At 32.0% G+C, this 23,289-nt stretch overlaps 1 protein-coding gene across 1 annotated transcript; it reads right to left on the bottom strand.

Moving 5' to 3' along the window:
- Window positions 1-1,639: 1,639 nt before the first annotated feature.
- LOC124367900 (tRNA (guanine-N(7)-)-methyltransferase-like) lies at window positions 1,640-22,058 on the bottom strand. The gene is made up of 7 exons (XM_046825097.1): window positions 21,812-22,058; window positions 16,702-16,826; window positions 15,722-15,906; window positions 12,708-12,821; window positions 8,854-8,955; window positions 4,937-5,056; window positions 1,640-2,066 (listed from the first exon to the last, which is right to left on the bottom strand). The coding sequence occupies exons 1-7, from the start codon at window positions 21,904-21,906 to the stop codon at window positions 2,022-2,024; spliced, it is 786 nt and encodes a 261-aa protein (XP_046681053.1). The 5' UTR covers window positions 21,907-22,058; the 3' UTR covers window positions 1,640-2,021.
- Between the last annotated feature and the right edge of the window lie 1,231 nt (window positions 22,059-23,289).

Raw genomic sequence — 23,289 nt, 5'->3', positions numbered from 1 at the left:
TAAATTAAAGTCAAGGTAAGTTTTGTAGTTATTAAACGCTTTAAAGTTAGTTTAACGAATTTATCATCTGATGTTTTTTTTATAGTTAGAATAGAAGTCGTCTTTATTCTATAAGCATAGAGCTAAGAAATGGTGTCATACAAATTTTACAAACGATAATATGTTTACTAAAACTGTAGGTCATTATTAATTTGAAATCTTTAAGATTACAAATGGTGTCGTAATTAAAAGTAAAGTTATATGTTTTTTGTCTTATTTATTTATAGTGTTCTTGTCAGAAATTCTTCCAGGGTGTAAAATGGGCAGGTAACCAGCCAATCGGTCAGTGCCATATTCAAGATTCAAGATCTTTATTGGTCTTTAAACACATTCAATAGTGCAATAGACTTCGTCAAGTTACTACTAAAACTCTACACTAAAACTAAAACAAACAATTCAGATTCTACCTACTCAATCCAGCCTACCAGTAAATATATTGATCTATATAATTAATAACAACAATAACCAAACAACCAACAGATCTATATAAATTAACAATAATAAATAACTATTAACACATTTAACATGGATAAAATTTTAAAAGTCAACAATATTAAAACTGAATAAATAAATAAATACATTGAGAGACAAAATTTAAAAAATTATTGTTGTGGTATCACAATTTAAGAATTCATCAACACAATAAAATATATTAACTTTTAACCAGCACTTCAAAACTGTTTTAAATTTGACCAAAGATACAGATCTAGCATCTAATGGTAACTTATTAAACAATTTAATTTTCATAAAAACATGACTGCATTTTGTTTTGGTTAATTTAACTGGTAAGAGTTGTAACAAATGTTTTGTTCTAGTAGGATAATCATGAATATCCTGCGTAGTTGTAAATGTTTCAAGTTGTTCCTTGAAATAAACAACTTCAGTGCTTTGCCTGTCCTCGATTGCAGCTCTGGTGGATGGTGGTTGAAGAGCTGCCTCCGGATGTATAATGGTTTTTCTAATACAAAGTTAGGTGGTGGTTTAGTAGGTTATAGAGATCTCCATGTCTTGTGTTGTGATGGTGTATGTGTTTATTTCTTGGTAAATCTTTGCTATCAACATACATTATTACTTCTAGGATCTACAATGAAGCAACTGTAAGAATTCTTAGACCCTTGAAAGCTTCTCTACAGCTCTCTAAGTATTAAAGACCAGCCAAGACTCTAATAGCTTTTATTTGCAAAAGCAGTATTCTTTCGAGGTTTTTTGCTGAAGTACCACCCCAAACAACTGCACAGAGTGAAAACTTATATGTAAGTGACAAAAAGTATTTTTTTAAATGTTTTAACTTGTAAAAATAATAAACCTTCAAATATAAAAAGTAATACACAACATAATTTAAGGAATTTAATTTTTTTTTAAAAAGGTTGATCCTCCTTTAAGTTTTCTTTGCCGCCCTCGTGGGTGAGAACCTTATCAAACAGAATAAGGTGAAGGTTTGATAAAGACGCAGATAAGTTTTAAACCTGCGCTATCTCTAGCTCAGATCCAAAGTCCGATGACCAATCCACATGTAGTAGTTATATACATAATATTAAATTTAGCCAAAATTGCTAAAATTATACAGGAGGGGTAAATAAGGTGAAACAATAACACGTTAAAAGATTAATCAGCTGTTTAAATTGTTGTATAAAACAGAAATATTGTTTTTATAGTAGCTAAATACTTGTCCAAAATGGTTGTATACTTTTCAGTAAAAACTTAGAAATTTAATACTCTTGTATTTACACATGCATTAGTCATATTATGGCAAACACAACATCTATTGAAAATTACACAACCAAAAAGCATTTATTTAAAATTACAATGCTCTAACATTTACGAGTTATAAAAATGTTAAAGATAAATGCACAGTAAAACAAATTAGATTCCTGGTTGTAAAAACGAGTAAAAACTTATTGTATAAGTTAACAGAACTATGTCAAATCAAATAATAATAATAATAAAAACAACCCTCATAACTCTCTGGCACCAATATAATGTCAGCTGTTTTCTGTTATCATCTCGCACTCTTCTATGGCATAACTCTGTAAAGAAAAAGAAAAAGGTAAGAATCCAATATTTTCAATAAAATACTCTTCATACTAATTAACTTTGAAATAACTCTAAGCTATTGTATTTTTAAAGAAGTGGTTATATTAACCCACTGCGGATCAACAACGAAATATCTTGTCATTCAGGAGCTGGATCTAGGGGCACGGTGATGGGCTCAGGTCACAAGAGCGATCTGCTTTTTATTTTACTCCCTAATAGTTCTAAAAGTGTCTAGAGAACTGTTTGAGATCATTTACTAGTTTACTGAAAGTTTTTAACAGAGGTCTTTCTTTAGTTTTCTCGGACACATTTGTAAATATTATACAGATTACAGTTGTATGTAGAAGTTAACCCTTTCCACGCTGTAGACGGATATGTTAGAATGGTAGACTTTGACCAAAACACCAAATACAGTTATATCCAATATTATAGATTATGTCTCTTGGAGAGTTTTTTAGTTCACAAAAGGCCTTCCAAATGGCCGGTGCACGCACCATGCTTATCGCGGTTGCCAAGGAAGTATTTATAAACGACCTTTACTCAGTGGCAGGGGGAGGGGGATGCCCTTTGTCTAACTCCGATCACCTGCTCGTCAGTTCTGTGTCTCCTACAGAGCCATAACCAAACATATCCTTGGTGTGTATTACTGCTTTCTCGGTTGTTTTAGTGCGCGTCTACTACGTATCTCATTATTATTCTACATCCTGGGGTAGTGCTGTGATTAGTTTGAAATATTTATCTTGTTTTAGAGTGCGACGAGGTGTATTTAATTTAATTTAAATTTATTTTAAATAAACAGTTATGTATATAGCTTCTTTTTTATTTGTATCAATAAATAAACTAATTTCGATTAAAATGCTCTGTTTGATATTTTTTTTGCTCTTACCTTTTATAATTTAGCTTTAGTAAATATTAGCTTTGACTTAAAGAAAACAATTTTTTTAACTTGCCTTGGCCTTATAGGAAAGTTAATGGATTACGAGGGGTTAAAGAATTAGCTTAATTTACTCTATGCTATATAGCGCTACTGAGATATATTGTTATCCCCATCCATTTTTACAACAGCAACTAGTTTTGCATTTTATTATATCAGTTGCATGCATTATTATGTGCTGTTAATTATAATACTATAATTAATAATATAAACAGGTGGTTCGATGCGGCATGGCTTCACTGTTCTGCTGCAGATGTACAAATTAATTCGAGTCCGATGACACGCAAAGTTAAATAAATCGAACTGTAATGAATTAAAATCCTCTTAAAAATTTTTTTTATGTTAAACTAAATATTCTTGATGGAACGTTTTAAAAGCAGTAAAATAATATCCATAAGAGTTCAAAATACAACAAGCAAAAGTGATAACTGATTCTGATTTTAATATAAAATAACACGTTTATTTTCCAATTGTTATTTATTACAAAACAATAGTTGTAGGCTACTATATTATATAAAACACACAACAAGTTTTCTATGCAGAATGTGAAGTCCACACCAAAGCCTAGAAAAAACGTAGAGTGACTTGTAATGCTACAGCATTTATGCTGATTGAGAGAAACTAATACTAAAAGTCCAATTCAATATCTCAGTTAACATTAACACAATTTTTATCTAGTCGTCTTCAACCAGAATAGCTTATTTTAAAACCTTTTTGCATCATGAAAATATTTAATTTGTAATATTTTTGCCCAATTGGGAAATATTTTATATTTACCTATGAGCCCCAAGTTTTGAGTTTTAGCCAGATAAAATAAAAATAAGAGCTTTAAACAATAACACTTCAGTGACAATGTGAGTAATTTACTAGCACAACTTCATCTCAATTGGGCAATATCTTCCTTTGGGTCAAATTATGGTATTTAGAGCTTTAATCAGAAGAAACAACATTTTTTCTCATATAAGTATGCCTTCAATTACTTTTTTAGTAAACGATTACTATTATTTAAATAATTCGGTATTACTGACATGTACAGCTGAAAGATTGTTCTCAACAAAGAAACTTACTCTCTGTAAATATCAGTTACCTGGAGCCCCCCTCCCCCAAAAAAAAACTGTTTTTCCAGAAAAGCTTACTAAATTATGTTTAATTTGGTTATATTACAAAAATAAACAATTTACTTACTTTATCCTTGTAAGTAAATGAAAGATTTATTTTGAATGTCCATATACATCTTATACCTCCTTCTCTTATCTTTTTGCTGTATTATTTTTTATTAATCCTTTTTGAAAACAGAAAATGCCGACATATTAAAGGACATTATTTTGTACCGAGAAGTCTAATTAATGTTTATAATTGAGCATTTCTACATTTATACAACCGAAGTGGATTTATATATATAATCCAACTAGGCATAACCTGAAGTGATATGACTTCATTGGCAGAAAACGTCAAAACAGATAAAGAAACTAAAAAAGTTAAAAACTAACCTAACAACACTTAACAAAAATTGACTAAAAATAAATTTCTTTGTTTGGTTATGTTTGATGTCTGATTCTATGGTTGATCATCAGATTTCGAATGCTGCACTAAGCGGAAGGTGTACTGAAGCTAAACTCAACTTTTAAGTACCTATGGTTGATGCTTATATACACACGAAGAAAACAACACATATGGATGTACTCTTTTGTTAAAATTAATTTTTTTCTCGGGCAGAAACATCATAGATATTGTAATCAGAACACAAAATTTGAATTTTGAACAATCATAGTATAATTTCTATGCTAAACACAGATAAGAACGTGTAAAATGGGATATTGGTAATTAGAAAACCAAATGTCTATACAAACAAAAGCTTTGTATTCAAGTCATCATGTTGTAATAAATATGCAGACTGGCTTTAGTTAGACAGGAATGCACAAGGTTTACCTTGATGTACGAATCAGCTATTCTCTCAAATACTGCCAAAAATTTATCTCCATGGTTTCGAGTCACTTTTTGTCCTTCTTCTGTGCTGTCCAGGATCTTGGCTACAACTGGATCTTCATCCTATCAAAATAAATATCTTCAAATAATGTAAATAGTAACTTTAACATCTCTACTCTTAGGAGAATAAAAAATATCACCATATAAACATATTTAGTCTGTACAAATATACAATTTGTAACTATTTATATTACACCTACTACTAACGTTATATTAGACCTATAATGTTGTTATCTATTTGGTAATTTACTTTCTCGTATATCCTTCCACTTCCTTTAGTTTGAAAAAAACAAATCTTAATATTTTCTATGAGTACATATTTTTGTTATTGTTAAAAAAATAGCTTTAAGGATAGAGTAGTTTTGATTCATTAAAGGTAGGCTACATTCTAAATAATACAATTACTTATCTATATATATAAAAATGAATGTTTGTATGTTTGTCCTTTATGGAATCGTGAACTATTTGACCAATCGTTATGAAAATTTGTATGTATATGCATTTTTCGATGGAGAAGGTTTATATTCTATGCCCATTGGTAAAATTCACCACCAGGCAGTGCTACAAAACATGAAAGTTTTCAAAGTGCCTGCAAGTTATAAACTGCAATCACGACACAGTTACGTATATTAAGTAGCCAAAAACTATTTGAAGGCGCTAAGATGGTGTATATTTGTCTTAAAAATAAATTATTGATTGAACTTAAAAATTGAATAGAAGACCACTTTATAATAAAGTACATGTAAGGATACAAATATAAAAACATACACTATTGACAGATTTTCCTGATCATGGCAACAAGGCCAATTCTACATCGGTGTTGTAAACATATTTCGCTTGAACCAGAAAGTGCTCAACTACGGGCAAAGCTTATGATAAGCGTGCAAAGCCGCGGGAAACAGCTAGTTTATTAATAAAACTTAAACTTGTGTTAAGAGTGATATTTTGATTAATGCGTATTGTGCTTTTTTTACTCTGAGACTGTGTATGAGATTGTATAACTTTATGAGGACATAATACTTACATGGAACAAGTTTTTAGGTGGCAAAAATATCCCATACGAATCATAAAAAGGTTGGACAACCGAGAATCTCGTTTTCCTGTTTTCAAAGAATTAAAAATAATGACATTCTCATGTTTGTACATAATATTTATATCTGATAGATGTAAAAGAAAATTTGGATAAATATAAAATTAGATCTGACATATATAACTATAACAGAAGAAAAAAATAATGTCCTATATTTACTACCTGCTAACTTAACCCTAGAAGTGTGGAACCAGCATATTTTATGTCGGTTGTAATTTATGTGTGTTGTGCGGAACCAGCATATTGTATGTCGGTTCAGTTTTTCATTAAAAATAATTATTTATCTTCAAACAATCACCATGTTTTTGGTATCATTGAAATTGTGAGATTCCACTCTACAATTTTCATATAAACTTTTATTTTCTAACTTCAATATTACGGTCGTGGTGAAATGTTTTCTTAAGAAGTCATCATTTGAGTTGAATTTCGCGGGTGGCCGGGTCAAAGAAATACGTCATTTTAAACCAATCACAGCAAGTTACGTATTGCCTGCAAACAGTGCTGCCATATGTCAATAGACGCGGAATGAAATATTCTTTCTTCCAGTGCAAACGGAAAGTCATTAGAACGAATGGTTGATTTACTATGAATATTCTAAAAAGGGACAATTCTAAAGTTGTAAAACCAGCATATTTTATGCTGGTTAGTATAACAACATTCACACAGTTATTTATTGTCAATAAAGAAAATAAAAAAAACCGTGTAAAGTGAAAGAAACGATCTACCGGTACAATCTTTCAACGGTAAAATTTAGTTCAGTAGGTTTCCGGCAGTGCGAAACGAAAGAGATGAATCACGGCGTCGCATCAAGACCAACCCAACCCATCCCTGTCGGCCATTGTTGACCATCTTATTTCACCACGAGCTTATTTTTTTACCGATTTTCATAATTTAGGTCTCTATTTTTTCAGGTTGAAATACTCAACTGCATAAATGCATATGAAATAACAAAAACATTATAAAAAAATGTTATTTTGAACTATAATATCTATTGTTTATATATTGTCAAAAATTTTACAATGCAAGGTTTTACAATATTTGACGCACAACAATTATTTTTTACTAAATTTCAAAAATTATTGAGTGTATTTCTTTCAAACATTATGTGCTAACATAATATAACAAGTAAAAAAATTTAAAACATGTTTTCATATTTTTTTTTACATTGCAAACCAGATTATTTTTTATGAGTAAATTCTTCAACGTGCGACTGTTAACAGAAAATGTCATAACTCAGTTCCTTCTCAAAGTATTTGAACATATTTTATATTTTATTTTAGCTAAACAAACATATGTACTAAGGGTATATTCAAAGATTACATAAACATAAAGTATAAGTGAACATTTTTAGCTTGTTTCTGAATTTTGTTACAAAATATTTTCATTTTTCAACAGATTTTTTTTTGTAAGCTTATAATAAAATAATAGTTTATTTTTTTGTTGTTTACTTTTAGTGTTTTCAAATAGCATGTATAATTTACAATAGAAAACTGTTTTTCATATAAATATATAGTCACATTTGGAGGTAAAAAAATGAAAAGCCCAAACCATTGTACATTTTTGTAAATTTTCGCTTTTGTAAAAAACAAATGACAAAAATTAAAATTTTTGTTTAATAGACATTTTTAATATATTTTCTAATTTGGCATAGAATTCTCTACATTTTTATGCATTTAACATTTTGACCTTACTGTAATATTTCAATACCTTACAGAGGTCCAAACTTGAAATTTTCATATAAAACTTTTTGCAATTTCTCATTATTTTCATGAAAATATATACTAAACCAAAGAATATCAAAAGATTTATTCCTATTTCAAATAGTACAACTTCTGAGAAGAAAAACGATATATAACAATATATGTTTTCTTGATATTAAGTATTTTTTACGAATTTTTTTAAAAAAATCCTTGCAACACGTCAAAAATGGACTGACGTTTTATCTTTGGTAACATGGACACACTTCTAGGGTTAAAGAAACAAATAACAGCATATTTTGCGTGAAGGAAACATTATTCAATCGTCACAATCCGCTCACACTATAATAATAAATTCATAAATTAATAAGTTAATAAATTTTAAAATTGTTTGAATAAATTGTTGAAAAAAAGTTTTCTACAAGGTTAATGACTATCTAGCTACTGAATATAATAAATTTAACTCAATATCTAATTACGGTAATTTGAATTGAAGGCTAAATTCAGATCAGAGTTTATATTTTTATAAATACTTTATATAATGCATATACACTATTCACATTAACATTAAAATGTATGTATTTGAGCAAAAATGTATTTAATTTAATTATTAAAATATATTTCTGCCCCTACTACAAGTACACCAGTGACAAAATGTTAAAAGTGACAAAATTATAAAAAAGTAAAAACTGGTAAATGATTATTTCTTGGGAAAAATGTAAGCCAAAATGTCATCTGCCAGATACACTGTAATAGTATGCTATTGCAAATTTCATTTTCTTCATATACCTGAGAAAATTAAATAATATGTAAGCGTTTTCAAGAATGGTTAAAATTTATAAACACGCTATGAACAATTTGTTCGTATAGAAGTCACAAGTTCAATAAAAAGTATTTCTAAATAGTTTCTTAAAAGCATCCTAAATAAAAATACCTACACATTAATGTACTCCTCAAAATTGCTGAAATTATTCCTTCAAAATTCACAATGTTCAACTTAAACTGCCAAAACTGACTATTCATAATGAAACAAAGTACGAAACCAGCTGATGTACTCTAGGAACACAACTCACCAGCTGATCCTGCGAGAGTTGACGGAAGAGTGGGTGTTCGCTGAGATGCTTTACCATCCACTCGTGCAGGTCTTGAACGTCAGTTACTGTGTACACTCTGCCCTGTACAGTCCACATCAAGAGTCAGTAAGTCCATAAAAAGATCTCAAAGTGTAATTTTCCTGTGAAACTTTTTAAGAGGTAAGTCAACAAAGACACAAGTTAATTCAAAAATGTTCTACATCTTCACGAAGTATATTTACAAAAATAGTTATGCTTAAGACCATACAATAGAAACCAAAACTTTGTTTTATAAAAAACACATGTACAGTTTTTGAAAACTAGAATATTATGCCAAGTATGCAATTAGATTACTTTATAACCTTTAACTCTATGTATAATCAAAATTCTTACATGAACTTTTTTAAATAATTTTATTATAATACAAAATACATAAGGCCTTGTCTGGCAGTAATGGCACTAGAGATACTATAACAGAGTGATAAAACGTTATTATAATATCGTATGCGTTAATCAGAGCTGCTTTCAAATTCAGAAAGCTTTGATTTTCATATAAATTGACGAGAGAGAGAGAGCACTATAAAAGAGATTCCAGATTATACTAACCTTAATATAGTATCAATCGCAGTGAATGATTTATAGCAGATTATTATGATGTATTATTATAATAACAAGATAGAGGAAAACCTTGATTTTCCAATAAATTGGAGTGAAACACTATAAAGAAAATAGGAGAATAGTAATACATTATTATAACAGGTGACATATAAGCTTTAATATACCACCAGTTGCAGTGAGTGATTTATAGAAGCATCAACATGAAAACAAAGGCTAACCCACCCCTCTTCAAAACAACTTCGCATAAACGAAAGAACTGTAGAACTAAGAATACTGTTATTAGACCAAGATTGGACACAAATAATACAAAAAGCAAACGTTGATGATTCATTCTATACTTTTCAGTGTATCCTGAAGCAATCCATGAATACTGCATGCCCATTCTCAGTAGTTACACAGAGAAGACACTCCAAAAAGCCGTGGTAGGATGCTGAAAATGAAGAGCTCCAGAAAGCTTACTTAGCTGCTTTTAACAAAGAACTACTCAAGCCGTGAGACAGACAAACAGGACACAGCAGCTAAGAAAAATACTTACAATCTCAAGCTTAAGGCACCCCGTAGACATCAAAATTCAAAAACAATTTTGGCAATCATTGATCAGCAGCGTAAGAGAAAAAATTTGTACAACTCCATAGAAAGTCTTAAAATTCAAAACAAAACAATTACTGACTCCTATAAAGTTGCTATCCATTTCATCAACAAACACTTCCCAACCATAGCTGAAATCCCCCTCAAGGAACACCAAATTAACACTCCTCCCCCCCCCCTAAGAAATCATACAATTCAACCAGAGTCAGTTGTTAACAAACTTAAGCTAATCAAAACTGACCAATGAGAAGTTAATACTGTCATCGATTCACTTAAACCTAAAACATCAGCAGGCGAAGATGAAGTCTCAGCCAAACCTATTAAATTGTGTAAAGTAGAACTGATTGAACCATTGGTGAACATAATAAACAAATCTTTAGAACAGGGCATATTCCCAACAGGCCAAAAAACATCAAATCAAATAGCACCAATACAGTACCAGAAATAGGCATAACTTTCTCCTGGATCATCACTATCTCAGCCTTTATGAAGAAAAGCCTGCATACAAAGATGCAGCTTTATAGCATATCATGCTCTTTTAGAATCTCATCTCCGTTATGGTATCTTAGTATGGGAAAACTCTTCAATAGGCAACCTACATCGCATCTTAGTAATCCAGATAAGGCAGTAAGAGCACTGACTGGCTTACAACAGAGAGACAGTTGTCGTCCATTCTTTGTCAACTTATCAATATTGACGGTCACGGCTCTCTATATTCTGGAGGCAGTTACCTTTGTTCACAATAACGGACTACCAAGAGGTCGTGACATCCATCATTACAACACTCGAAGGGCAGAAAACTTTCATCTTCCTGTGCATTGAATTGCCCTGTTTGAGGAGAAGCCATCATACATGGGTATGAAGCTGTGGAACTATTTACCAGAAGATCTGAAGAAGAGTAACACAAAGGCTTCCAGGAGTGAAGTAAAGAAGTGGCTGCTAGAAAATCCCTTCTACACCATTGAAGAATATCTAGAAAGAGATGTTTGATAGAAAAAACAAAAGACCAATTTATTGTATTGTATTGTGTTCTTCAAAATTTTAATATTGTTAGTTTTAAGAACGCTGTTACTATTCTCTATGAATATGTAAATAAAGAATATTGTCTATTTATCTCACTACCTGACCACTTGAAGAGACTTCCTGTGAATAGAAAAAGATTGCCACGACCAACTGACATTCATAATGCACAGTGAAGGAGTTCTTGGACTGGAGGAACAATACATCAACACTGTCTTCATGTTTTGTTTTTTGTCAACAAAAGACTCTATGTACACTTTGCTCTGTTCTAAATTTGTACTGTGATGTACCGTTTTGTAAAAGATATTATTCTGTTGCCTTTCTCTAAGAAAAGGTTTATATGTATTATACATCAAATAGCTCTAATCTGTGATTTTTTGTGGCTATTTTTATGATGTCGTTGTTTTTCTTCTAAGATTTTTTATTAACCTTAGAAGTTTTAATTTGTGCTAATAGACTTTAATTTTTTATGCATGTTTACATACATCTTATTCGTAGCATTTCTATTCATATAACTAATTAGACCCTTAGCTTGTACTCCGATGTATTACATTTTTATCCGTCATCATTTTCCTACCACCCTGTATCACACAATCTAATCCTATCATAATATGGGTTTCAAATATTGCTAGTAACACAGTACAATATCGCATATATATGGAGACCTCACAGTGTCTCAACAGTAGTGAACACCCTATAATGCTGTAAACATGGTATAACAATGCTGTAATTGTCCCTGAAGACCTACGGAAAAATACTATTAAGCAGATGGACTCCATTCTGCCACTCATTCAGTTCAGACTTGGTGCTGAGCTGTTTTCACATATTTTCCTACCTGAACGAGTTTCTCGGCAGCAACCACTTCGCTACAGATGACAAAATGAAAGAAACTGTTAAAATACAGCTTTATCTAGGAGTCTGGTAAAATCTTCCTTTACCTTTTTTTGTAACCTCACAGATGGAAAAAAATATAGAAAGATGTAGGGATTAAACCAAAGGTTTTTTAAAAACTGTGATTGTTTCAACTACCTTGTTTGAATTCTTGCACATATTCAAAGAAGAAATGTGCAAGTGCACAAAAAAAAAAAAAAAAGATATGAAAAAAATGAATGAAATGAGAATGTGTGTGTGTGTGTGTTTTGTTTAGAAGTGTTTCTTTCTTTCTTTCATATTGTTATTGCACTGCTGAGGAAGAAATCATAACGCAGTGCTTCCATGAAAAAAATACTGAATATTGGAAAATACCCAGAAAACTCCTAAATTTAATTATTGCTAAACTCAAATTTCAGGCATAGAAACAAGTTTGACTGATAATACAGATTGTTCCAATATTAATAAACTTCCAATATCTCTTTGGCAGGTATTAAGTTTAAAGTAAAAAGATGAGTTGATTTATTACTAAAATTCATCGATTCATGAGGTGGATATGTGTAGTACAATATTAATAGTTTATTTCACATTCAACAACTTTCATACCCATGCTGTGCATTGCAATAGACTTAGACAGAAGGAATGTCATCTACATATAATATATCTTCTCCAGCCAACTGTGGCTTAAAATGTACCATGTTAAGTTAAATAAACTTACGATATAGAAACCAGGCTTAATACGACATTGCAACACTTACACCTTCGGCCAAAACATAGGCGTACTCAGCGAGCAAGGTCGTGTTGATAATTCTCCACTTGTGTTTCGCCTTTTTGAAATGTGGGTCAGGATAGAGGAAAAACATTTTCTTCAACTGCAACAAAAACAAATTTACAATCAATTTATTGTAATAAAACTGTTATGTAAGGCATTTTCTAGATTGTATTTTCTACATTATGGTACGTTCAACACATTTTATAGGTACTTAATGCCGGAAAAGAAAACTTTTCATGGGTACAATACAGAGATGGAGCAGGAGAGATATTATTGATGTGATCAAACAAACAATTATACAAATATACATCATAAACGAAAAAAAAATGTTTTTGTTGAGCCAATTTCTTAATTCACTGGCTGGCAATGCTGTAGTACTTCATGCTAATAAATATTCTAGATAGACCCATCTTTTTGGATAGGCTCAACTTCGACAAAGCCACGAGCAGTGATATGCATAAATCGTCAAGATAGTGTTGGACAAGATATTCTGTAATGTTAAAAGCTATTATAATACAATTCAAAACAGTCCATTTGTAAAAAAACTTGCAACACATCATCTCATATTAACTGTATCGCTCAACCAATGTCAATAGATTGGGAATAATCGAATTATGGCACACTATATTGCATTGGCTTGTTTTGCAGACAACTCCGTTATACACAAGTAGCCGGATAGAACAGGTTCATCATTCTAGTGCTTTACTTTCAACTTTTAGCTCAGGATTTGTTTGCTTTTTGTAAATCAAGTCAGTTAATTCTACACAAGAATAATCAGGACCGGTTTATTTCAGGATCTACTAATATACAAGTAGCATACTGTTCAGGAAATGCGCTTTGATACTGTGTGCTTAATGGAAGAAGGAGTGATGGTAATGGAAAATTTTCTTTGTAGTTGTTGCCCAACTCGGTACGACCTGGAAGTACCATGGAAGTTATTAAACTGGTTTTCTACACCATAAACTGAAAAAAATATTGTATATATCACTAAAATATCCGGAAATTGTAAAGTACAATAAAGTTTCTACTAACAAAAAATATCTTATTGATTGATTTCAATAGAATTAAGCTTCTAGTGACAATCACGTTTTCAGTGCACTACCAACAGGCCCTACATAGTATAATATTAACCCAACACCAAGTCAATTCACTTTTGAAATTCAATTTAATTGCATTCTTCTTAAAGAAAAACGTATTCACATGTTGTGTTATTTCATTACAAAAACACCTTCTTAATCAGCACTTCTTGTGTTAAGTCCTTTACACGTGTCATGTTGTATTATCTTTTATTTACATAACTCTTTACAAGCTACATTTATTTAAAAGATAAGCAACAGTGTTGAAAATTAAATTAACACATTCACTGCTGCAGGCCACAATAATGGTAGAGATGACACTTGTACTATCAAACATTGAGTCACTTGGTAGATAAAATGTTAAGATGATAGATAATTTTAATTCTTAAGGCCACAGACACATCTAAACATGTCTGTTCCCCAAACCTGTTGATATGAATTTTAACAATTTAAAAATAATATTCAATAAATTTTATACATGGGCTATTCAGAAAGTAAGGAACATTTTAGAATTTTAAAAAAAACCAAGTACAACAAAAATATTTTATTTCATACACATGAAAGAGGGACTAAAATACTATTTTTCTACATAATCACCATACAAATTCAGATACTTATCACAGCGGTGGACAAGCTATGAAATTCCTGTCGTCATATAAGTCTGCCACTTGTGATCTCAGCCACTCAGTGATGCGTATCTGGAGCTCATCATCATCAAAATGCTGGGTTGCTAGACAGGTCTTCATTCTCGGGAACAAATGAAAATGACTTGGAGCAAGATTAGGACTGTATGGGGATGAGGAAAACTTTCCAGTTGAACGAGTTAAAGAGTTCTTGTGTACGGTTTGCCGTGTGAGGTCAGGCATTGTGATGTAAAAGCAAAATTTTTGAATGAAAATTTTCCTTAGCGCTTGTTTTGGACAGCTCTCCTAAGGTTTTGCAATGTTTGGCAGTACCGGTCAGAGTTTATTGTTGCACCACGCTCTAGAAAATCAATAAGAAGAATACTTTAACTGTCCCAGAACACTGTTGCCATGATCTTTCTTGCTGACAAAGTTTGCAGACATTTCCTTGGTTTTTTAGGGGAACTTACGTGTGCCCCTACTCCATGGACTGTTATTTTGTATCACAGTTCACATTTTCACCCAGGTTTCGTCTCCTGTTCCAATTTATCCAGTAGTGCATCACCATGACTGTGGTAGTAGGCCTCCAAAAACATCAAAGTTGCCCCCATTTGTTGTTCTTTATGGTGATCTGTAAGCATTTCGGCACCCATCTTGTACAAAACTTGTGGCAGCCTAGCTTCTGTGAAACAATTTCAAACAATAAAGTCTGTGAAACTTGTGGAAAACAAAGAGAAAGCTCAGTTATTGGGAAACAGCAGTTTTCACCAATTTTTCGTCAACTTTGGCCACCAGATCGTAAGTCGCATTGCTCAGACATCTATTCTTACCTAGATCATGAACGGTTTTTTTCTGCCATTTTCAAACTGAATGCACCACTTTTTGACAGAACTTTCAGTCATTACGTTGTTCCCATACACTTCACACAGTTCCTGATGAATTTCTATTGGTTTTAAGTCTTTTCCCAACAAAAAACTAATCCCAGACTGCACTTCACAATGGGTGGGATTATCGATTGCAGCACACATTTCAGATTTAAATATAAAAAAAAACTGGCAGCACGGAGATGTTCCCGTAGTTACGGCTGAATGCTGACTAAGGTGCCGAGTATGAGCACACCAATATATAAGTGATTGGAGAACGCCTGGTAGCATCAGGTAGAAACGTTCCTTATTTTCTGAATAGCCCTCATATAAACTATGGACTATAATAATATGTTAAACTTTCATTATTTCCAACGACTTTATGCATGCAAGAAAAATATGATGCAATAAATTAAAATTGTAACAGAATTAACAAACCTGTCCTTTGTGAAAATAATTGGGCAGGTACTTCATTGCGTTTGTGCGAACACAAGCAATATTCTGGTACTGCCCCTCGTGTTGCGATCTCAGGGCAGCGATACGGTCCATCACATAGTCTGATACCTTCACCCTGATCTCCATACCCAACATCAGTGTATCCGGAAACATCGGAGACAGAGTTACTGCAAGTTGCAAACAAGAGATTGATAAATTAACTTTTAAATTATATATATATATATATATATATATATATATATATATATATATACAATAGACACATAGCATAGTTATTGATCTGCTACTAAAGACCAAAATGTATTTCATTTATTGACCCCCTTCAACGGAAGCATTCATTCATTTTGAATTTGGTATGTTTTGCACTGGTGAATGTTTCCCATTGGTGATCAAACAAGTGACAAAATCACAAGCTATTGGTGCACAGCCATGACCACAAGTAGAGGGATGATTACATGCCAAAGGAGGATACCATTACCAATGGTAGGGAACCATTACCAATAGGAATGGTATGGGAACTCATCAGTCAGGTGGTAGAACAGTTTGAAAATACTAAAAGTAGAGGGATTTTTGGAAGCAATGACTTCTGTTTTAGAATTTTCACATTAAATCCTTTCCATAGTGAACATTTTGACATTCACTCCACAACTGCATGGACAGAAGGCAGAAACATGAACGACAGGACATACTGGACAGGAATTTTGTATACTGCAGTTGGCAAAACTGAGAGTGAATGAGCAGTTAAAATATCTGCTATACACAGCCCTGTAAGTTGCAACGTTGGCAGATGTTATTAGTAGACCATTTGACCGCAGCGTAATCCCTTTACTACGTCCATAAATAGTCTCAATAGAGCCTTGTGAGAATCGGCCAAAATGAAAATTACGGAGGCTCGCTCACAGTGGTCAAATCACCTTCTACAAATTAGCCCTAAGAAGGAATATTCTGGAGGGATAACTTACCTAAAAGACCGCCATAACCACATCCTACATCAGCAAATTCAACTTTCTTGACCATGCCTTGATCTGCCGTGTTCACATACTGTGGATAGAGAGTAGACCAGTCCATTCTATCAGGGGACACAGGGCTGTCAACACAATCAATATTATTAAAGGTAATTCACTTGTTTTCAACATAAAATAAAACTCACTGTAAACAATCATCCAAATAGCTGAACTTTGTGAGAGAGAGAGAGTGGTATTTGAAAACAATAGCACATCAAAGAACTTGTTCTTAACAGTCTTCAAGCATCAATGAATTTAGAAGTAAGCCTAAATGTTAAAGGGCTTTAAATTTAAATTGCTACATAGGCAATTTAAAATTTGTTAAATATCTATGGGAGAAAATATATGTGAAAATATTTTAGAATTTGATTAGTGATGTCAAAGTATAGATAAATTAAATTATGTAATTTCTCAAGAAAGGGTCTGCGGATGTAGGATGATACAATGAGATCGCAGGTTTTTCTGGTAGTCTAGTTTGTTAACGTTGGAGGCCAATCAAAGGCTTGGTTTTAGTTAGCTGGTTTATTACTGGAAGAGGAGGTATAAATAGCTACAACACGCGATTCTCGACGTCTTTTTGGAGTGTTATTTTGAGGTTAATTGAGTTTGTGGTTTTTTCGTCTTATTAGTACCTTCCCCCATCTACGAGGGATTTTGCGTAAGTAGCTCATTTATTATTTTCAGATTTTCAGATGGGAGTTTTGCTGTTTACCAATGGTAGCTTTCTTTTACATGGATATTGTATTAATTTTTATACAAAAAGGAAATAAGAAGATTTGAATTCACTTTATAATTAATGCAAGTTTTCAAGACAGTAATATTTTTGCAAGTATACAAATTTGGAAAGTAAAATTTAAATATCTAACTAGTACTACAAGGGTTGTTATTTTAAGTCCATAAATGGAGTTGAACTGATTAAAGATTTATGTAGAGTGATTTTGTGAAACTTGCAGATCCCAGAATAAACCATTTAATTCAGTATTTAAAATCTCATGAAAATATAAGTAAAATCAAATAAAATAGCGAAAGTAATTGCCATTTCCAAGGATGAGGGAGGTAGTAGATAGCCTATACTACAACTGTACGAGTCTATTTTGGTTCCGGAGGAAGTAAGAATGATAGCAATTCTAACAATACTGTACAGGATTTTTTACTTTCACTCCACTCTGCTGTTTTAATGTGTGGATGTACTACGAATAGCATTTTCGTTCCAGAATTGTTGTTGGGCTGTCTGGATCATTCATCAGAAAGACCATTCACTCACAGTTCAGTTCACAATTCAGTTTTCACAAGTTATGATCAAAAACAAAAGTAAAAAATCTCCCGTGATGAAATGACGTGAAGTTAGCGTGGTAAATCTATTTTGGTCAGAAGAAATAATTTATAAGTATGCACAAGGTCTCCTACAATCGCTGATCATGAGACAATGAGAATACCTCTTCAACTAGATTGCACTGGATTTCTGCTTTTGTAAACCAGATAGAGCTCTGTTGTGGCCTAAGTGTCTCTTACGTTCAAACAATGCAACACAAAAATAACTAAGAACTCATTGTGTAGACATGAGTGTGATTTGAATACTGAAATCACAGCAAGTACTGAGTTGTATTGCTAAGGTACCCTACTGCTTTGGTCATACTGAATTCCTTCAGATGGATATGGACTCCAGTTTCCAGGAGTAAAGTCTGTGATAGAGTCAGATCTTATGATGCTGCACGAAGTAGAAGGAGAAATAGAGCTAAACTCAAAATTTATATTTAAAAATCCAATTTTTCAAAAACTGGACAATGTTTTAAACTAGGAGGATTATTGGTTCCTCCAATAACCCCCAAACGGGTACTTTTGGGGGTACTCAACACAGAATTTTGTTAACCTATTCCATATTAACATACTTTCACTATTATACTTATTAATATGGGAGCAGTATACTGTTAGTACTTCTCTTCACTCCTTGCCATGCTTTTTGGTGGGATTTTCCAATCCCAACATAGTTTGGATTTTCTTAATTGGTTAAACTCTGTCAACCTTAGAAAATTGAGAGTCAAGGGGTCCTTATGAGGATAGATTATATATCAATATTATACAAAATGTGTTCAAAATGTAACCAGTCTTAATATGGAAAAAAGATTCTTTATTAATTAACAAGTTGTGTCCTTCATTTATCTCCTCTCCTCCCCCTTGTACCTCAAACACTTATTCTAGTATCCTGCCACTTTCAGAAGCAAGTCTCCTGGCTCTTGCAAGTCTTCCTTTTTCACAATGGAATTTAGTTCAGCCATCAAGTTTAGCATTATGTCATTCCTTGTATTAGGATCTTCAGGGGCATTTCCGGGTTAAGTGAGGGAACAACCACAATTCATATAGAAAAAATTTTGATTATTCTGATTTGTCCTGAAAAATTGCAAGAGCCACAACTAGTATTGTGCTGTGGAAGTTTTTTTTTTTTTTTTGTAAAAATGTTGCAGCAACTCTGCACATGACCTAATCTTCTGTTAAAATTGTTTATAAACTGAACCACTAGTACTGATTTTACCTCTGTAGCTAGTTCATGAACACAAATAAACAGAAATTTCATTGATATCTTTGTTATTTTGACTATTTGTCGGGTTTTCAGACCGAAGTTTACTGTCCACCGAAGTGTGGCCATCTTTAAAGTTGTTAGTACCACTTCTTTATATGAGTTATACTAAAAACGTCTTCTCCCAGAGATGTGCTGAATTTTGCGAATAGTTTCAATTTGGAAAATATAGTTTTTAACAAAACCTGATGCAAAATCATTGTTCCATACGTTTTGTCGAACTGTACAAAACAAATATGCCCTCAGAGTAGGATTTGATGTACTGACTTCAGCTCACTAACACAATGTCAAGACTGCATACACACAACGGTAGACTTCATTTAGTTCATGCATTGTACCTACTACTAACAATTACATGTTATTTATAAAGTTTATTTAAGTATTATTGTTATTTGTTAGTGTTAATGTTAAATTTAGAGTTCTAGAATTTATATATATATATATATATATATATATATATATATATATATATATATATATATATATATATATTGTTGTTGTTATACTGTTCTGCTACTGTTACTACAGTTTGTTACTTATCTTTGTTGATTTTGTTACATTGTTATTATTTATTTTTATATGCAACATAGTCTTTCAAAGTTTCATTCAGTTTATCTATATTGTTAGTTGTCGTAAGTATTATTTAAATTATTTATTGTAGGTTGTTGGTGTTATGAGATCTATAGTATTTATTTTCTTTTTCGTTACTTGTTGTTGCAGTTATTACTTTTTTTGTTTTGTTTTGTAAACTGTTACTTTTATAACATATTTATCAGCTTTGTATGTGCCTATACACTACTGTTAACTATTTATTTACATTGTATTATTTGCCATCTAATTTTCACCTTATTGTAAAATGGTCCGTACCATTGGAATAAATTCAATAAATCGATCAATAAATATGTCAATCAAGTCAATTTGTTTATTACCACAAACAATACAGTGATCACGCCAGCAAAAGTCAAAATAGAGTAAATTTTTAGTAATTGCTTATGATGAAAAATTATCACAATGAGGACCACTACGTTCTCAGGGAGACGGTCCACATGAAGTCAGAGAAATAGTTTTAATGAGAGCACAAGTCGAGTAGCATATAAAATTAAAGGTCTTTATTATTATAGTACAATGCAATAAACCCAACCCTGCACTTCTGGCAAAAATCATCCTTCGAGATGGTACCCAAATTCAAGCTCAGACCATGTGAGTGCTCATTAACTATTGAAATATATAATACGTACATGTTTTTACCTACTTATATAGCCTACTAACAAACAGTAGCAAGAGTAATCTCTACTGGCCTCCTTCTCGCCAACATTTTTTCTTGTAATTGTGAAGTTAACAACCGACCCGGCAAAATACTAGTTTCGCGTTATTAACCTACTGCTATCGTCCTCTTGAGCAAAACATTATAAGGTTTCAATAGGTGGAAGTGACATATAACAAAATTATAGAACATAAACATTAGAATTAATTTTCTCACACAGTATAATATTTCATTGTTCTACAGGCATCACGTGATCTTGTTATCATAACTTTAATTCTGTTATCGCTTGCTGCAGCATGAATTCGTGTTTGCAATATAATTTTAATGTATTCTCTTATTGCAGTAGGCAGCTGTTTAAAGATTATAAATTGAGTTGAAATACATTTAATAGCTCAGATTATCCCATTACTTACTAACCTTATAAAAAAAACCTTTTTTGGGTAGGGTACGATAAGCGGACCCGGTTTTTTATATCGAAATTGGCAAACGATATTACTTAATCATAACCACCGATATAATCAATCGATACTAATTAATTATTTTGAACAAATAACTTAAATAATCTATATCAACAGCTGTAAACACTTTCAAATAATACACAAGGTAATATTTCAATTTTACATATAAGTAACATTTGATTATTAAATATGGCAGTCAATTTTAGAAAACTACACGACATTACTTTGAAATATGATAAGACATGTTTTACGTGGCTTCAACATGTTGGACTCGTACCGAAAAATCCATCATGTGAAATTTGTGGGAAAGAAACAACTGTAACTGTGAGAGGAGCAAGTATGGTCGTCTTCAGATTTCCTAATTTTGCTTATAATAATTTGTTTCATCACTGTAAATATTAAATCCATATTTTAATTTAAAACATATGATTGTTATTGAGGACTACAGATACTTTTATATCGATTGATAGTCTAGGATTTGAGATGTGAATATTAGGTATCGATGATTACATTCTTCGATATAAAAAACCGGGTCCGCTTATCATACCCTACCCCCTTTTTTTAACAAATCTTGTATTCAAAGACCATTACAAAGTGCCTGCAAAATTAAAAAAATGATCATAGAAAGGTATACAGCCCTAAAGCCTTGGGGTCTCTGTTAAACCTTAAGCTATATCTTCATAACGTGCAATTTAATTAGAAAACTATTAGATTAAATTATGCATAAAATTATTTTGCTATGCTAGTTCTATTTCTGTACAAGCTACTTACTATTCAAAACAATGATCAGCAATAGGATTTGAATGAGCTCTTTGTCTATAGTACTTCTTTTGAGGAAGTGATTTTGGAGTTGTAGAAACAGACATTTTATAATTTTTTATCAAAAATAAATCATAACACAAGAAAAAATAAGTTTATATTCCAATTCTACAAGTTAAGGTTATGTTTACAACTTTAAACTCCACGAACCACCACATAGGCCACATGCAATCCATAGACCTTTCCCTTTTACGATGTGCAAGCACGAGCTCCTCACGCCTGGAATTTAATGGGGTGATCAAACCGAGGCGGAGAGAAAGAGTGGGGACAGAGCCGAGCAGAGCCGAGCAGTACCGATAAATCCCGAAAATTCCTGACAAACTCTGTACATGCGGCTGATAGCGACCTCAGTTCGGAACGGTTCTGATTTCTATTATCTCACGAATTAATGAGTCGTTTTATATCCGAATTAATGAGTCGTTTTATATCCGAACATATCTGCAAAACATAGAAATTATATCGAATTAATTATATTAATATAGAACTTTCTTTATAACTCCAAAGACACTTTACACGAACATATCTGCAAAACATAGAAATTATATCGAATTAATTATATTAATATTGAACTTTCTTTATAACTCCAAAGACACATTACAAAATGTGAGATGGTGCACAACGAATAAAATGTCATAATCTTTTTGTGCTATTGGAATATATTCAAATTAATAGGGCAAAAGCAACATATTATAATGTGGAGTCCTTAATTGGTAGTAAATAAATTAATAATTACACTACAAAATCTGTAATAAGAGTTATGTAATAGCTGTAATAAACTAAGGGTATTAAAAAAGATTAAAAAAGAAACGTGTGTGTGTGTGTGTGTGTGTAGTACACACACCACACCACTGCTACTGTCCGATGAGACGTTCTGAAAATTATTGATTGTTAGTTCTGAGCTAATTATAATTTTGGAGGGAAGACCAGTCCAATTTGGGATGAAACGGAAGTGGCTGCATAGTTGATAAGTCAAGCCAGCGTTTCTACGCCAGGTGCAGGGTTGCAGTGTTGGTTGACTCATATCTCCTTTCTGTGGCATGTCCTTTGATATCTTATCGTATTTTCTTTTGAGAACTTTAGTATTTGAAACACTTTGTTAAGTATTCATATTTTAGTAACCTCAAATTATTACGATCAAATTTTAACTTATAGCAATAGCAATATATTTCTCTGTCTGTTTTATAGCTACGCCACTGAATGTAACGAGGTTACTTTGTTACATTAGACTTCCTTACGTCTTTTTGGGTCTTTCGATACTCCGTTGTATTGGTTTATTTGTATGTAGACAAGAGTAATTGCCTGCCATTAATTACGTTGTAAAATCAAGGTTTAATGAAATAAATTTAATTGCGCTGAGTCCTGCAGCATCCAGCTTTAAAAATGTAATATATATATATATATATATATATATATATATATATATATGTTGT

The sequence above is a fragment of the Homalodisca vitripennis genome, chromosome 8 (genome assembly GCF_021130785.1).
Source record: "Homalodisca vitripennis isolate AUS2020 chromosome 8, UT_GWSS_2.1, whole genome shotgun sequence".
Taxonomy (NCBI): domain Eukaryota; kingdom Metazoa; phylum Arthropoda; class Insecta; order Hemiptera; family Cicadellidae; genus Homalodisca; species Homalodisca vitripennis.
This window is presented reverse-complemented; position numbering and strand designations above follow the sequence as displayed.

Excerpts from the sequence above, each read along its gene's own strand:
- LOC124367900 (XM_046825097.1), bottom strand. The coding sequence starts at position 21,906 with ATGTCTGTTTCTACAACTCCAAAATCACTTCCTCAAAAGAAGTACTAT. Across the intron at positions 15,907-16,701 it reads TGGTTATGGCGGTCTTTTAG|TAACTCTGTCTCCGATGTTT; the intron begins GTAAGTTATCCC and ends TGCAACTTGCAG. Across the intron at positions 8,956-12,707 it reads CCTATGTTTTGGCCGAAGGT|GGCAGAGTGTACACAGTAAC; the intron begins GTAAGTGTTGCA and ends TGGACTGTACAG.